Source organism: Cervus canadensis, chromosome 24, assembly GCF_019320065.1.
Source record: "Cervus canadensis isolate Bull #8, Minnesota chromosome 24, ASM1932006v1, whole genome shotgun sequence".
NCBI classification, from domain to species: Eukaryota; Metazoa; Chordata; class Mammalia; order Artiodactyla; family Cervidae; genus Cervus; species Cervus canadensis.
This window is the reverse complement of record NC_057409.1, coordinates 14,601,195-14,618,404: the sequence shown is the minus strand read 5'-3', so window position 1 is coordinate 14,618,404 and position 17,210 is coordinate 14,601,195. Positions and strand designations below refer to the sequence as shown.

Sequence of the window (17,210 nt, the reverse complement as noted above, 5' to 3'; positions counted from 1 at the left end):
TCTTCACCTTGTCAGTGCCTGAAGCACATTATCTTTTGGTTTGAGGGGAGTGGAGCGAACCACACTCCTAACTAAACTCCATTCCCTGTAATCATCTCCCTAACCTCCCAACTTCCCCAACAATTGAGCTCGTCTCCAATTAACTGGAGTTACACAGTGGAACCCGACAGCTGTGACTTGGGCTGTTTCCTTTCTTCAACCCTCACTTGGATCTACAAATCCCCCATAGCTTGGGAAGGGCCCAGGCAAGTCGCCTGAGACTGAGACCCCCGCCTGGAAGACCACAACAGGCCTGTGGGAGGATCCCTGGACTGAGGCAGGAGACCTTCAGGCCAGTTACTTCTCTGAGGGGCCTGGTCTCCTCTGTCAAAAGGGTAAGAACAGAGGATTCCCAGACCCCACCCTCACCAGAGTAGGAGCCAAAGGGCTTCCCTCTGAGAACAGCAGGGAGACCCCAGGGTCTTAGGAGAGGAAGGAGGACTGGTGAATTTCCATGGGGCAGGAGTCTTTCCTCTCTCCAGTCCAGTCCCCTCAACCCCAGTGGGGGCCTTCTCTGGCAAAGACCCTGATGCTGGGAAAGATTTGAGGCAAAAGGAAAAGGGGGCCGCAGAGGATTAGATGGTTGGATATCATCACCAACTCAAAGGACATGAATTTGACCTAACTCTGGGAGATGCCACCATCTCCCAGAGGACAGAGGGACCTGGCGTGCTGCAGTCCGTGGGGTTGCAAAGAGTCGGACATGACTTAGCCACTGAACAACAGCTCCTCTCAAATCCACTTTAAAGATGTCTAGTTCAGGCCTTTACAGAAATATGTAGTATCTCACCCCTCTAGTCATGTGATGTTTCAGACCTCTAGTTTCTCATCCTCTTTAAACCTATTTGACAGATTTTGGATTTTGCTTTTAAAAAGTGGCCTCCAAGAACAAAATGCTTCTGTAAACAGGACAACCCTCGCCCCCAAGCTCCATGGGTACAATTTGCCCAAACCCTCGTTATTTGAAGATCTTTGTATACAAATAATTCCTTAATGATTCAGCATTTCAGGACTAGATGGCTTTAAAGATTGTCCAAAAGATGACATTCCACTGCTTCCCAACAGGTGCTCGGAGGGTCAGATTTTCTGTCTGTGGCATGTTCCAGTTGTCACAGGGTGAGGACGGCGGGGGGCGGGGGGGGATAAGATTGACAAGGTGGGAGCTTTTAGTTAAGGAATTCCACTGTTAGCCAGCTGATACTTCCTGTGACAAGTGGACATTTTTTTCCTGACAGGTGCTCTGGCCTATAAAGCAGGCATACCCTAGAATCAGCTTAGGAATAATTGCCTTCTCTTAGAAAAGCAGGACAGCACTAAGAAAAGCAGGGAGCTCTGCTTTCTAGTTTTAGATGGTTGGGATTTTTTCTTTCTGTACAAGCTCACAAGAGGCTGGTTAGAAAATGAGCTTTTAGAGCAGGTCCACTTCTCCTCCTCCTCACTTCTCCACAACGTAAAACAGAGGGTAAGGGACATCACCAGCTTGGAGAACCCCGCCTGGTCTCTGAAACCTTTGATGCCGACAGTAACACACTGTTTAAAAAGGAAATAAGCAGTTACTGGACAAAGGGACACCTACACCTGCAAGGACAAAATGGGTATGTGTATATACGCGAGTCAAGAGACCCTTGGGTTCAGACAAGACTATCAAATAGCTGAGTATTTAGCCAATTAATATTGAGCCTTTTGCCTGCACTACAGAATACATATTAGACAAAACTTACAGCACAGCAGGACAGAGACCCTGTCCAAACATGTTGCTCCTTATTTCCTCAGCACAAGCTGAGACGGTGAAAGCACTGGCAGATGCAGGTGACAAGCTGTTACTGCCTTCCCTTTCATCCTTGCTCCTGAGGTGAGTCTAAGAAGCTTAGGTTCACAAAAGGGATCTAAGCAAGAAACGCTGTCTCCCGCACCTACCCACACTTATCTGACCTTCACCCCAGGTTCTAGGAGCAATTTCTGGAGAGGCTGGGTTAAGAACAACCATCAGTTCTGGTTTCTCACATCCCTTTCAAAGGAAGAAAGCCCCAGGTAGCTCGGCTTCTTCCTCAGTCAGTGCTGGCGCTGGGGGCAGAGAGCCACGGGGGCAGCTGTCCAGCCACAGGAAGGAATTCGCCGCAGGCCTGTGTGCCGGGGCTGAGCCCTCCCCCCTCTGCAAACACCGGAGCACAGGGATATTCTGGGCTCTCTCTGTGTCAGGCTCCTGACGTGCACTATATGTAGCTGCAGATCCCAATCAATCTCAACATTTCTTAACTGTTGGAACGCCTTTCTCAACACTGTAATTTACCCTCAGAAGAATTGGGAGCACACACCCTCGCCTTCCCAATGCCATGTTCTACTAACTGCCGCCCCCTCCCACACCTCACCAAGCTACCTATGTAGAGAAGGAAGGAACCCTCCTCCAGAGGCCGCAACAGAAGGCCATAGTACATAAGCCATTGACAAGAACTTTTATTTATTTTTAATGACATTAAACACAACTGCTACAAGGGGAAAAACATGATACACAGGAGGCACCAAACTTCAGTTTCATAATTGATCCTGACAACAACCAAAGTAAATTGGGGTCAAATTAGATGGAAAACTATAGGTTATTTCAGGCTCTTTTAGTTACAAGTAAACTATGTAAACAGCACAAGTCTACTCAGCAGTGTTAAGACCCCTGTGGTGAGAATGTCATCACAGATAAAGAAAGCTCGGTAGGCAGTTCAATGCACAGAGCCCTTACTCAAATAAAACAATACGGCAAGAATTCTACATGAAAATTAGACTTAAGAGGCCAACACCAAATATGAGATACGTAAGCGCTTTTAAAAACAAATTCAAACTCCAGATTCTACCCACTACCATCTTTAAGGCGAACATGCCTGATAATGAGTTTTCTTTGGCTTTGTTTTTCTTCTTAAAGAATACCATGTTAACCGCTAGGGAACAGTTTTCTCCTCCCCCAGTCCAACAGATTTAATTAAGCTGCTAAAGCTTTGGAAAAACAGAATTATTTGAGCAAAGAGGAAATGTGATTGTCACATTTTCCAGATAACCCGTCACTCATTAGATTTGGCAAAGGCGGTGCTCCCGTGACACGTCAGTCTTAAACCTTCCTGCACCAAGGAGGTAAGAGCATGAGACTTCAGGCTTCTGCCCGAGCAAACGGCCGTCCCTTTACTCCTCGGTGATCTGTGGGGAGCAAGACAACTACAATGCTGGATATTCCAGCAATACTTAGTTCTAATTGTGCTATAGTTTCAAAGTTGGATGTTTGTCTGTCCCACTCCATCAAGCTGACTTACGCAAACTTGGAGAAGTGACTGACGTTGTAAATGCCAACTGAAATAACAGATTTTGACTCTTGCCTTTGAACAGAACTTCTCCTTTGCATTTTGGCCCCAGACTCAACCAAATTTCCAAGGAAAAGAGATACCTTGACTGGACAGAAATGGTAAACACTTAGGGACATCCATCTAAATTTACTGGTAACAATGACCAAGTTTCTCCCAAGTCAGTTTCTAAAGCAGATGTTTATGTTAGGTTACTTGCAGACAAAGATGGGGCTGATGGAACAAAATCTGACAGGCAGTGAGCCCAGTATCACAGGCTGTGCTACAGCAACTAGGTACAACCTTCACTGAGAGTGAACAAGAGCACAAATGCCAGACTGTAAAATCTCCCAAGAGATGTCTAGAGCCGTGTGTAAAGAGAATAACAAACTCCAAAGACATCCATTAAGGTAGTTGCACAAAGCTCATCAACTTGGCTTAAGAGTACTAATCCTTAAGATCAGGTAATGCTTTGTGCACAGGCTTCATCAAAACTATTTTAAATCCACTTTAGCAGTTTTGTAAAACTGTACATCCTCTGACCAAGTGAGGAGGTGGAAACATCTGGATCAAAAGGCACCTCTTATCAACTAATAATGGAGACAAAGGACAGCTTCTCAAAAGTCTCTTCTATAGGATGGAGGCTCACTAACTAACTCGCCAACTCATACTCAAAGCTGGGTTCAGCAGATGAGACTGAAGACCAACTCACACCTCTCAACAGCACTGTCTTCTGGCCTGTCCTAGAGTCAAGACTCTCGGTGGGCAGCTCTTCAGTAAAGAGTGCAATGAGGCTGTTCTTAAGCGGCATCTCTATGTCCAAAAGGATATAGGAATATGCCAGTAGAGCCCTAAGATCACTGGGGAAACAAGGAAGGAAGGAAAATCCTTGAAGAAAGACAGAGAAGGCAATCAGTCACAAGACCACAAATCAACAGAGGTTGTTAGTCACCAGTCTTCTGTTAAGAGTTAAGATATGTAAGACTTGTAAACACGACTGTGCAAAATAAATTTAATGAAGAATGGAAAAAAAAAAAGCCAAAAAAATAAAGGCAGCTAGTAGGTACAAAAAGAAGAGAAGATTTACACTTTTAATTTGTCCTTTCAACTACTTCAGATGTCCTGAATTACTAACTTTAAAATACTGACGGTATTCAGAGATTCACATAAAAAAAGTAAGAAGGGTTGTTAAAAGTGACTTGTATCCATTTATAAGTCATCAGCAATAATTAAAACTGGTTTGCAGCCTGATAAAGAATCTCTTCCTTCAAGAGATTAAAGAATGATTTCTTTTGGGCACCAGAAGTAGACTTCGCCTCTGCAGAGAGGTGGCTCTTTGCTTGAGCCGGGATATTCTGACTTAATGCTGGCTTTCAGGAGGCAGCCACCTTTAATTTAAATTAAAAAATTAAAACTATGTCAACTCAACACTGCTTAAATGCATACACACACACAGAAACGAAGGACCCTATACAAAAAATTTCAAGTCAGCAATATGCATTTCCAAAAGGTGACAAGTTCTTTAAATAAAAATATTGTGAAAAATAAAATTCGAAATCTACAATGCATGGAACAGCAGAAGATGAGATGCTGCTCTGGACAGGACCCTGGATAGGGTCCTTCACTGCTGATGGGAGGAGACAAGTGGACCGTATGGGAAATCTGGTAGACGCTGGAACCGATGGTGGCTTCGCTTATTCTGGTCAACCCACTGGGTCAGACTATATCTTTGCAGATTTCTCTGTCGGAACCGGGCGTAGTTTCTATCAGGAGAGGGGGAAAATAAAAAGAGGACAGATGAGGGTTTTGGCCAGAATGGCTATTTATACACAAAAAAAGGCCAAGACAACTATTTAAAGAATATTGTTATTTTACAAAATTGGATATTCATTTTATATTTTGATTCTCACAATTTTAGAAATTTTGTATTATTTTCCTGATATGAAAGTCATTCTGTAAGTGCTATTTCCCTCCAATTTCCAAAGCCACCTAATTCCCATGCAATTTCTCAAGCACCTAGGATCCTGTATTTGGTATTATGGTAATATGGTCCATATACATGAATGTTCTAAGAAAAACCAGTGTGTAGCGTATAGTAATGTTTAAGTGGGAAAAAACCATTTTCTTCCTCTGGAAACATTCAAGACAGGATTTGTATTTCATTGCTTGCATCAGATCCATACCTCCAACAGGACCTCACTGTCTGACACAGCTCAAGGTTGCTCAGGACACAGCAGTTAAAATTAGAATAAAATTCCCAGAGAAGGTAAGGTATCACATGAGTATCACACTGCAAGTTAAGAGGCTGAACAGACTCAAAAGACTGAGAGCCTTCTTTAGTCGTGTACTGGGCTGGGGCTTGGAGCAGGACCCTCTGAGTTAATTTCATCGCCTTCTCAACTCAGCTGTTCCTAATAGACACCTGGGAAGTTTGTTTTGTTTTTTTTTTTTTCAAGATACAGATTCTTGGCCCCTCTCTCCACCTTTAGACTTAATAACTTAAGAGTCCCTTGAGTCAAGCCCTGGACATCTGTATTTTTAGGTATTTCCATAGGTAATTACGTGGAAGAGCCAAAGTTGAAAGTAATTTTAGTAGCACTTGGCATTTATCTAGCCCTATATGCAAATACCAGAGAAGGCAATGGCACCCCACTCCAGTACTCTTGCCTGGAGAATCCCAGGGATGGGGGAGCCTGGTGGGCGGCCGTCTATGGGGTTGCACAGAATCGGACATGACTGAAACGATTTAGCAGCAGCATATACAAATACTTGCTGAATTCTTTAAACATGTCACCTCATTTAATCCTAATGACAATCTTACCAGCAAAGTTACTCTAATTTAAACTCCTTGTACAGGTTTAGGAAACTGAGCCTCAGATAAAATAACTTCCCCAAGGTCATATAGTAGAGTAAGTAGAAGAGCCTAGATTTGAATTCACATCTGACTGCAGAATTTAATAACTATTACACGACACTGCTGTTCTGAGCACTGCTGTCATTCTGGTTACTATGGAGGAAATGCTGAGTGTAAAGGCCCTGATGTGGGAGCACATCTGATATACTTGAAAAATAGCAGGGAAGCCAGTGTGACCAGAGCAGAGTTGAGCAAGGTGAACAGTAGAGGAGAGGATGTTGATGAGCTAACCAAGCCAGGTTAGACCATGCATATAGGCACTTGCAGGGGATCAGGGAGATGGGAAGCCACTGGAAAATTCTGAGCAAAGAGGTTCTGACTTATGTTTATGGCTGACAATCTCTTTGGCTGCTCAAGTTAAGAACACTATACAGGCAAGGGCAGAAGTAGTAAGACCATTTACGAGACTTGCAACAATCCAAGTGAAAATGATTGAGAAATGGTCAAGTTCTGGATAATATTATACATAAGAGCTTATAGGATCTGCTGATGCACTGACTATGGAGTAGGGACTTACAGGTGACTCCAAGGTTTCTGAGTAATTGGATAAAGTAACTGAATAGAACTGTAAAACAACAATGCATCAAGAAGCCAGAGGATTTTAAGACTAGAAAGGCCCTTTGAGCTCAATTAGTCCAATATCTTATTTTACTGTTGAAAGGACCAGAGAAATGAAATAATTTGACCACAATCATGTAGCTAGTTAAAAAGTGCAAAGCTAGTATCAAAACCCAAGTTTCCTGAATTGTAGTCCAATTCTTATTCCATTATACTATATCACTTCCTTTCTACCTCTATAGTTCAACAACAATTACAGCCCCAAAGCCCCACCACATTTCTCCTGCAGCAGAATTCTACCCTTTTCTCGCTTCTTCTAAATACCCACTCACCTCCTGGTGAGGTCTGAAGGATGCTGCCATTTCTGGTTGTGCATGTGATGAACTTGATCCATCAAGGCACACAGCTCCCCCAAGGTACCTGTGACACAGAGAGATCAGTGGTTAGGAAGCAGCTCAGTGAACTACCATGTCAGACTAGGTCAAAATATGTGCTTTCAGGAAAAGAGAAAATAGGCACTGGTTCTAAAACTATTTATGATTATCACAAGCACAAAAACCGCAAGCCAGAGAGGAAACCTTGCTCTTGGATGATATGAAGATGATGAAGCAGCAATAATGACAGCCACCATTCATTCATTCAACATTTATTAGCTCCTATAATGTGTGAGAATCTTTACTGGGCCCTAGAATATGGTACAGATGAGACACTGGACCTGTCCAATGATGTTTATACAGGAGACAGGCAATTCCAAAGCTGTGGTAAGTGTAGTGTCAAGAGGAATATGTGATGCTATGTGAGCACAAAGACTGCAGAATGGGGGTTTGAAAAAGTCCCGTCCAGGGCAAGTATCTAAAGGATATATAGAAGTTAATGAGGTAAAGGGGTGGGAGGTAGGAGTGGCCAATAGAAATAGCTAATACAAAGGCCCAGAGACACAAGACAGTGAAACACATTCAAGAAACAAGAGAAGTTGAGAACAGACGGTGGGTGGGGGCTTTCTCCTTAATAAGAAAAATCACTGGAGGCAATTTCTCAAACACCTAGGATCCTGGCAAGATCCTAGGTACTTTATATATTATCTTACTAATTCTGAAAAAATACCTTGAATGGAGATAAGATTTTATTAACATCATTTTAGAGATGGGAAACTGAGGCTCAGGGAGGTGAACCTGCCTTAAATGATTATTAAACTGGACTCAAAATTAGGTCCTGTTAGGTTCTATGCTTTTGTCACTTTGATAATACTTATTTTGCACTTAAGGGCTTAGACTTAGGCTGAAGCTTACAAAAGCAAAATTTATGGTTAGAGAGAATAAAATAATTCCCCTAGACTAGTGGCTCTCAAATTTTAACATGTATCAAAATCAGCTGCGAATATAAAGCAGGTTGCTGGGCCCCACCCCTAGCTTCTGATTCTGCAGGTTTGGAGTGTGACAGGAGAATTTGCTTTTCTAACAAAGGCCCAAGTGATGTGCTGCTGCTGGTCTGGAAATCACACTTTGAGAACCACTGTCCTAGACAGTGGAAACCTTTCTTCTAGCTAGTTTACGTATTTCTCATTACCTTTCCTACTCTGCTCTCAGAAACCAAGAGCTGTCCAACCAGGCTGCAGATCATCTTTTCAAGTTCTGGTGAAAGATATTTACTCAACTTTTAAGACCAATTTAATTTATTTGAAGCCTCAAAAAGCCCAACTCTGCAGAAAAAGTATATACTTTGGAGTTACGCAGACTTGAGTTAAAATTCCAATCCAGCCATTAACTAGCTCGGTGACCCTGGGCAAATCATTTCACTTACCTATGAAATGTTGACAGTAGTAATATCTCGCTTGAAGTTGAATATTAGGGATATAGTACATAAAAGACCTAGCATATTTCCTGGCACACAGGCAGTGTGAGGTAAGTGGTAGCTATTATTATTGCATTACAGCCTCAGGACTGTTAGTTTGCAAAGACTCTTCCTATGACAGTCAATCACCTATTTATAAGGAAAAATGCCTATTACATGCATCAGTCTACATATAAACTATGACATGTTTTATAACACTCAGCAGAAATTCTCTAACCATAATGAGATGATACTTTTCAGGAAAATTTTAAGATTCATTACATTAAAAATTTCTATGCAGTTAAAAAGCACAACCAAGGGAAAAAGAAGATAACTGACAAGATGAAAAGTATACCTGAAATGTATTTGCAAGGGTTTACTGTCCTTATTCTATAAAGATCAGTCTCCTCATGAAACAAACAAAAGAGATCAAGGACATGAGTAGGTAATTCACAAATATAATATAGTAATCAAGGTTGTTGTTCAGTTGCGAGATCATGTCCAATGCTTTGTGACCCCATGAACTGCAGCACACCAGGGTTCCCTGTCCTTCACTATCCCAGAGCTTGCTCAAACTCATCCACAAGTAGATGATGCCATCCAACAATCTCCTTTTCCTCATGCCCTCAGTCTCTCCCAACATCAGGGTCTTTTTCTTTTTTTTTAACATCAGGGTCTTTTTCAATCAATAAACATAACAAAAAGATGTTCAATTTCATTAATATGGAAATAAAACATATTAATCTCACTTCTTGAGAGGGAAATACAAATCAGAAATGAGTTTTCCCCTTGAGAGGTAGCTTTTGATTAGAAAATCCTTGGCCAATTTGATTTGTTAAGCTAAAATCAAAGTATCTCTACTCAAATTGCCTTTCCTTTATCATACTTTCACATCATCAGCATACCCCTTCTTCTACCCCCCACAAAAAGAACATTTCAATGTTCTTTGGTGAAGAAATCAGGTTTCTAAGAATTTCAAGATACATTTTTTTTCTGACAAAGCATCACCAAAGGAGGGCTGGCAAGATATGAAAAGTCTAGTGTCCAATCTCAAAATGGAACAAGATAATCTTCAAACCATGTCTTTCAGCTCACTCAACTCTTCCACCTAGACTCAACTGTCCTGATGATGGAGATTAAAGATACACTATAAACCTCCAACAAAGAAACTCATTCACTTTAACAGAAGAAAATGGCTGATCGATTAGGCCCAAGTATTCAACTGCTAGCATTTACCATGTTTCAGGCAGTATTCTATTTGCTTTACATATATTAGCTCATTTATTCCTTACAACAATCCTATAAGGTATTTCCTCCAATTTACAGATGAAGAAACTGAGGCACAGAGAGGTAATTCACACAGCTAGTTATAGAGTCCAAGTTCCAACAAAATAATACCGTCACACGATTGAGTTTCCTTAAACATTTTCTAGGATTGACATTTCACTGTGGGGATTACAAGAATTATATATTGCAAAATGTCTTGTATATCCAGTTGGTACCTAACACAGCACTGAATAAACAAAGGCCCAATAATTAGGTCTCAGCTTATGCATCAAGAAATGTTAATTTTTATTAGCACTATGAACTTATTGATGTACCAATATTATTAGTAAGACAATGATCTAGAGATAATGGGAACTAATATTTTTCACGTATTTATTATGTGCCAAGCACGTGGCTAACTGCTTTGCATTGTTGTTGTTGTTGTTCACTCAGACGTGTCCGACTCTTCACAACCCCATGGACTACAGCTCGCCAAGATTCCCTGTCCTTCATCATCTACCGGAGCTTGCTCAATTCATGTCCATCGAATCGGTGATGCCATCTAACCATCTCATCCTCTGTCATCCCCTTCTCCTGCCTTCAATCTTTCCCAGCATCAGGGTCTTTCCTAATGAGTCAGTTCTTCAAATCAGGTGGCCAAAATATTGGAGCTTCAGCTTTGGCATCAGTCCTTCCAATGAATATTCAGGACTGATTTCCTTTAGGATTGACTGCTTTCATCTCCTTGCAGTTCAAAGGACTCTCAAGAGTCTTCTCCAACACCATGGTTCAAAAGCATCAATTCTTTGGCAATCAGCCTTCTTTATGGTGCATCTCTCACATCCATACGTGGGAAAATGATAGCTTTGATTATACAGACCTCCGTTGGCAAAGTAATGCCTATGCTTTTTAATATGTTGTCTAGGTTTGTCATAGCTTTTCTTCCAAGAAGCAATCATCTTTTAATTTCATGGCTTTGCATATATCCTATCATTTAATCCCAACACCTACATGAGGCAAATACCATAATCTCCATTTTATTCATGAATAAACTGAAACTTAGAAAAGACAGTCATCTGTGCATGCATGCTAAGTCGCTTCATTTGTGTCTGACTCTTTGCAACCCTATAGACTGTAGCCTGCCAAGCTTCTCTGTCCATGGGATTCTCCAGGTAAGAATACTGGAGTGTGTTGCCATTTCTTACTCCAGGAGATCTTCCCAACCCAGGGATTGAACCTGCATCTCCTCCAGCTCCTGTGTTGCAGGTGGATTCTCTTCTGCTGAGCCACTGGGGAAGCCTGATACTCAACTATCATCGAGTAAATGAGAAAGCCAGGATTCAAACCCGTATGGAGCTATTAATTCAAAAACCTTATTTCAGCTCATAGCTTCAATCTCTTCTTCCTACAAATTTAGAGATGCTAACAAGAATGGAAACACTTTACTTTTCTCTTCTGTTCATAGTTTTTAACAGATGGGGTTTCTTGGACCGACAATCAGGACCACAGTTTTATTTTAAGTTGTGGCTAAAAGGTGGTGAAGACTGTTCTTTGTTTTGTGGCTAAGAATGAAATTCATCTAAGAATGAAATTAGGAAGAAAAAACCTCAACATTTCAAACAAGGGATCAGCACCTCACTGAAACCTTAATCAATAAATATGCAGCTGACTGATTTGGGGGAAAATCCAGTCTAGTAACTATCCTTAATAGGTTAAAAGTAAATCAATTGCTATAAAGGAGGAGGAATGATAATGTTGAATGCTTGCTATGCCAATGGCTCTTCTGACAGGTCTTACACATCACCATACTCTGTACTCTGTGACCAAGAACAAAGACTCTCTCTGCTGGCTAATGATCTAAGAGTTGGCCTGGCACCAGCAGATCATTAAGAGAATCAATCAGATACTCTCCCTTGGAATGTGAACAAGAGCTTAAATACTAAGAAGAGAGAGAACAGCACACACAGGCAGGGCTCTAGGACAGGATGGACACTTGAGATAGCTAGTAAAGAACAGCAGAAGCACTAGTTATGGAGACAGATTAGAAGGATCAGAATCACTAACTCAGGAGGGAAAACCTATTATATAGGAAACAAAAGGCACCTGTTTCTGAAGGGGCTGGCTCTATGGCTGATTCTTTTTCAGTATGAGACAGAGCTACATTGTTGAGCCTCTAATCTTCATCTTTTCCTATAAATCCTTAAATTGAGTTACTTAAAGGCAATCACAATGTCTCTATTTAATGTAATAAAAAAATACCTAATACAGGGGAGGGAATGAAAAAGAAAGGAAGGAAAAAAAAACTGTGCTACAGGGTTATAGGCTACTGCTTTTCAGCTCATTCACTCAGTTGTGTCTTTCTGTCTCTTTGTGACCCCATGGCCTGCAATACGCCAGGCTTCCCTGTCTGTCACCAATTCCTGGAGCTTGCTCAAACTCATGTCCATTGAGTCGGTGATGCCATCCAACCATCTCATCCTCTATCATCCCCTTCTCCTCCCGCCTTCAATCTTTCCCAGCATCAGGATCTTTTCCAATGAGTCAGTTCTTCGCATCAGGTAGCCAAAGTATTGGAGCTTCAGCTTCAGCATCAGTCCTTCCAATGAATATTCAGGGCTGATCTCCTTTAGGATTGACTGGTTTGATCTTCTTGCTGTCCAAGGGACTCTTTTACAAAGAGATTAATTAAATAGGAGTAGGGAATTCCCTGGTAGTCCAATGGTTAGGACTCTGAGCTTTCACTGCTGAGGGCCCTGGGTTCAATCCCTGGTAGGGGAATTAAGATCCCACATCCCACAAGTCATGTGGTACAATCAAAACAGAAAAAAGGAAAAAAAGATTAACCAGAAAGCAAGAATGCAAACATGGCACCTCCAGGTCAACAAAACTATAATAAGGAATTTTGCTTGCAGTGCAGTGGTTAAGACTCCATGCTCCCAATGCAGGAGACACGGGTTCAGTCCCTGCTCTCAGAACTAAGATCCCACATGCCACAAAGTATGGCCAAATAACAAACAAAAACCCTGTGATGATTTAGTACAAATCTTGACTGATTTTCCATGCACACAAGGCAAAAAGCGAAAGAAACAGGATTTATATAACTCACTTCTGCAGTGTTGTATTATATAGGGGATATTGAATGATGTATGAATGTCCTTAACAGTATTGGCAAATACAGAAACAGAATTTACATAACCACTGCTGCTTATGATCTTCAACAAAAAAATCAAAGCAGAGACTTCTAATTATAACAAATGGGCATATCTCTACTGCAAGCAACTAGAGACTAGGCAAAATGTATGAAACAACTGTTTTCAGACTGCTCAGAATTGTGATCTGTAAGGGAAGATCACAGATTCCTTTAGTCTTAAAGGAAATCAGTCCTGAATATTCATTGGAAGGACTGATGCTGAAGCTCCAATACTTTGGCCACCTGATGCAAAGAACTGACTCATTGGAAAAGACCCTGACGCTGGGAAAGATTGAAGGCAGGAGGAGACGAGCACGACAGAGGATGAGATGGTAGGATGGCATAACCAACTCGATGGACATGAGTTTGAGCAAGCTCTGGGAGTTGGTGATGGACTGGGAAGTCTGGAGTGCTTTGGTCCATGGGGTCGCAAAGAGTCGGACACAACTGAGCGACTGAGCTGAACTGAAAGGAAGGGAAACAACTGAGATGAGCCTTGAAATTTCCTATGAGTCTAAAAGCTTATAATTTTTCAAAATTAAAACACTGTTTTTTAAATGAAGACCCAACAAACACTAAATAAACAAAAGCAAAGAGACTTCATCACCAGCAGATCTGCACTATGAGAAACTAAAAGGAGTTCACCAGGAAAAAAGAAAATGTGAGATGGAAACAAATCAAGAGCACTGGAAATGGAAATATGTGAGTAAATATAAAAATCATTTTCTCATTTAAAAAATATTTTTAAAAGATAACTGTCTTGGGACTTTCCTGAAGGTCCAATGGTTGAGACTTCTCGCTTCCCATGCAGAAGGTGTGGGTTTGATCCCTGGTTAGGGAACAAAGATTCTGCATGTCATGCAGCATGGCCAAGAAATTTTTTAAAAAAGATAACTACTTACAGTAAAAGCAATTATATATTGAAGCATTTATAATATATGTATATATGAAATCAATAGCAAAAAAATGGAGATTTGGAAGGGTACTATTGTTAGGGCCTTACAGTATATGTTAAAGTGTTAGTCATTCAGTCCTGTCCAGCTCTTTGAGACCCCTGGACTGTAGGCTGTCAGGCTCCTCTGTTCATGGAATTCTCCAGGCAAGAATACTGGAGTAAGTTGCCATTCCCTTCTCCAGGGGATCGTCCCGACCCAGGAATGGAACTCAGGTCTCCCGCATGGCAGGCAGATTCTTTACCATCTGAGCCACTAGGGAAGCTTAACGTGGTAAACTATTTTATCGTAGAGTGGTTAAAGATCTGTACTGTAATCTATAGAGCAACAGTTCTCAATATATGTCCTATGGTCCCCAGAGTTCTCAGTACTCTTCAAAGCCTTCATAAGATCAAAACTATTTTCATAACAACACTAAGATGCTATTTGCTTTTATTACTTGCTACTTGCCAGTGTACTGGGGAGTTTTCAAGAGGCTACATGACGTGATATGGCACCTACAACCACATATGAGAATCTGGTAATATCCTATTAAGCCAGATAGTCAATGTAATCATTGCATTCTTCTCCCTAAAATTTTTTAAAAATTCTTTTTATTTATTTAATGAATTTATTTGGCTGTACCAGGTCTTAGTTGTGGCATATGGGATCTTAGTTCCCTGACCAGGGACTGAACCCAGGCCTCCTGCATTGGGAGCATGGAGTCGTCTTAGTCACTGGACCAGTGACTAAGTCCAGTAAAGTCCCAAAATTTTGGCTTTGTTTTGAAAATTACAGTCATTTCTAATAAAAACACTACGTTAACATGCAATGAATTTGTTACCTTAAAATATATGAATAAATATTTTAATAATTTACCAGTTCTAACTTTTAATATGGTTGCGTAAAGATAGATATAATGCACACAAACAGAAACACTTCGGGGTCCTCAATTTTTAAGAGCATGAATAATCTGTAAAACTGCAAATGAGTCCTGAGACCAAAAACTTTGAAAACTACTATCCTAGAACCACCACTGAAAATAAAACAAAAGGTATAGGTAGTAAGTCAAACATGGAGATAAAAGAGAATACTTAAAAATACTCAAAAAAAGCAGGAAAAGATTTAAGATTTAAGAAAGAACTGGTAGACAAACAGAAAACAAGTGATAAATGTTAGATTTAAATCCAACCATACTGATAATTATATTAAATATAACTGAAATAACACTTGAATTAAAAGACAGACTGTGAGACTAGGGGAAAAAAGCAAGACCTAACTATATGCTGTCTATAAGACATCCATTTTAAACACAAAGATATAGCTAGGTTAAAAGTAAAAGGATAAAAAAAAAATACCATGCAAACACTAGTCAAAAGAAAGCTCAAATGGCAATATTAATATTAGACAAATAAGACTCCAAAACAAGAAATATTACAAAGAGTATAGAGAGTTCATAATGATAAAGGAGTCAATTTATCACAAGGACATAATATTCCTAAATGTATTATGCATCAAACTGCAGAGTTTCAAAATACATGAGGTAAAAATGACAGAAATGAAGAGGAATAAAAACATCTTCAACTAGGGTTAGAGATATGAATACTTCTTTTTTAATAAAAAAATCTGTAAGGATATAGAACTGAACACCACTATCAACCAACAAAACCTCATTGAAATTTATAGAACACTTTACCAAAATCAGAATACACATTTTCAAGTACACATGGAACATTCACCAAGATAGACCATATGCTTGCCTATAAAGTAAGCCAGTTTATTTAAAAGGACTGAAATCACACCAAGTATATTTTCTAACCATAAGAGAATTAAACTAGAAAATTAATAATAGGAAGATAGCTGAAAATTCCTAAATATTTGGAAATAAAGCAACACACTTCAAGAAATCACAAGGGAAATTAGAAATTGCTTTGAACAAAATGAAAATGAACACACACCAAATTTGTGAGATCCACCTAAGTAGCACTTAGGATGGCCCATGACTGAAGTGACTTAGCAGCAGCACTTAGAAGGAAATATGAGAATTTAAATGCTTACAGGAGTTAGAAAGATCTCAAATCAGTGATCTAAGTTTCCACAATAAAAGCTAGAGAACAAGAGCAAATTAAACCCAAAGTTAATGGAAAAGAAATAATAAAGTGAAGAAAAGAAAATAGCCAAAAATAATATAGAAATATGAAACTAAAGACTTACTTTTGGGGAAAAATAAAATTCATAAAGCTTTAACTAGATTTAAGAAAAAAAATGACAAATTACCAATATTAGAAATGAAACAGTGAACATCACTACAGATCCTACAGTAATTAAAGAAACAGTAAGGAAATATTAAGAATAATTTTATGCCAATAAATTAATCAACTTAGATAAAAAGGACAAATCTCTTGTAAGAGACAAATTATTAAAATGGACTCAAGACGATAAAGAAATTCTGAAAAGCCCTATATCTACTATTAATACATCTGTAGTTAGAAACCCTGCCAAAAAGAAAACTCCAGGCTTTATGAGTAAATTCTACCAAACATATAAAGGAAGAAACAATACCAATCCTGCAACAAACAGAAACTGAGGAGAAAACAATTCCCAACTGATTTTATGAAGCCAGCATCACCATGATACTTGAACCAGAAGAGGACAATACATACAAGAAAAATTAAAGACCAATACTCCTCATGAACAAGACAAAAAAACCTAAAAAGACTAGCATATTGACTAAAGATAATTCATCAAGACCTACTGAGTTTATCCCAGGAATGCGGGTTGGTCTAACAGACAAAAAAAGGTCAATAAATGTAATACACCATATTACAGGAAAAAAAGAGAAACAGCACATGGCTCAAATAAAATTCATTTGACAAAGTTCACTTATTCATGATAAAAACTCCCACCAAACTAATAAAAAGGGAACTTCCTTACCTGATAAAGAGTATCTATGATAAAGCTGTATCTAATGTATCATTCTTAATGTACTAGAGGTCCTAAAGGTCCTAATAATGTACTAGAGGTGCTATAAGGTAAGAAATAAAAAGCTTACAGATTGGAAAGGAAGAAGTAAACTGTCCTTATTTGCAGATAAGGTCATGTTAACATAGTCTAAGGAGTCTATTAAAAAGTTACCAGAAGTTACCAGAAAAATTTAGCAT

At 39.7% G+C, this 17,210-nt stretch overlaps 1 protein-coding gene across 6 annotated transcripts in view; it reads right to left on the bottom strand.

Annotated features, from left to right (window-relative positions):
* Positions 1 to 2,478: 2,478 nt before the first annotated feature.
* Positions 2,479 to 17,210, bottom strand: part of LOC122426885 (S100P binding protein) — a 34,074-nt gene continuing 19,342 nt past the window's right edge. For all 6 annotated transcript variants that reach the window (XM_043446155.1, XM_043446154.1, XM_043446159.1 and 3 more), the window contains 2 exons: positions 7,164 to 7,251; positions 2,479 to 5,122 (listed from right to left, as the gene is read on the bottom strand). In XM_043446155.1, coding sequence (XP_043302090.1) covers positions 4,981 to 5,122; positions 7,164 to 7,251 — 230 coding nt within the window. In that variant the 3' untranslated portion in view covers positions 2,479 to 4,980. The remainder of the gene's footprint in view (positions 5,123 to 7,163; positions 7,252 to 17,210) is intronic.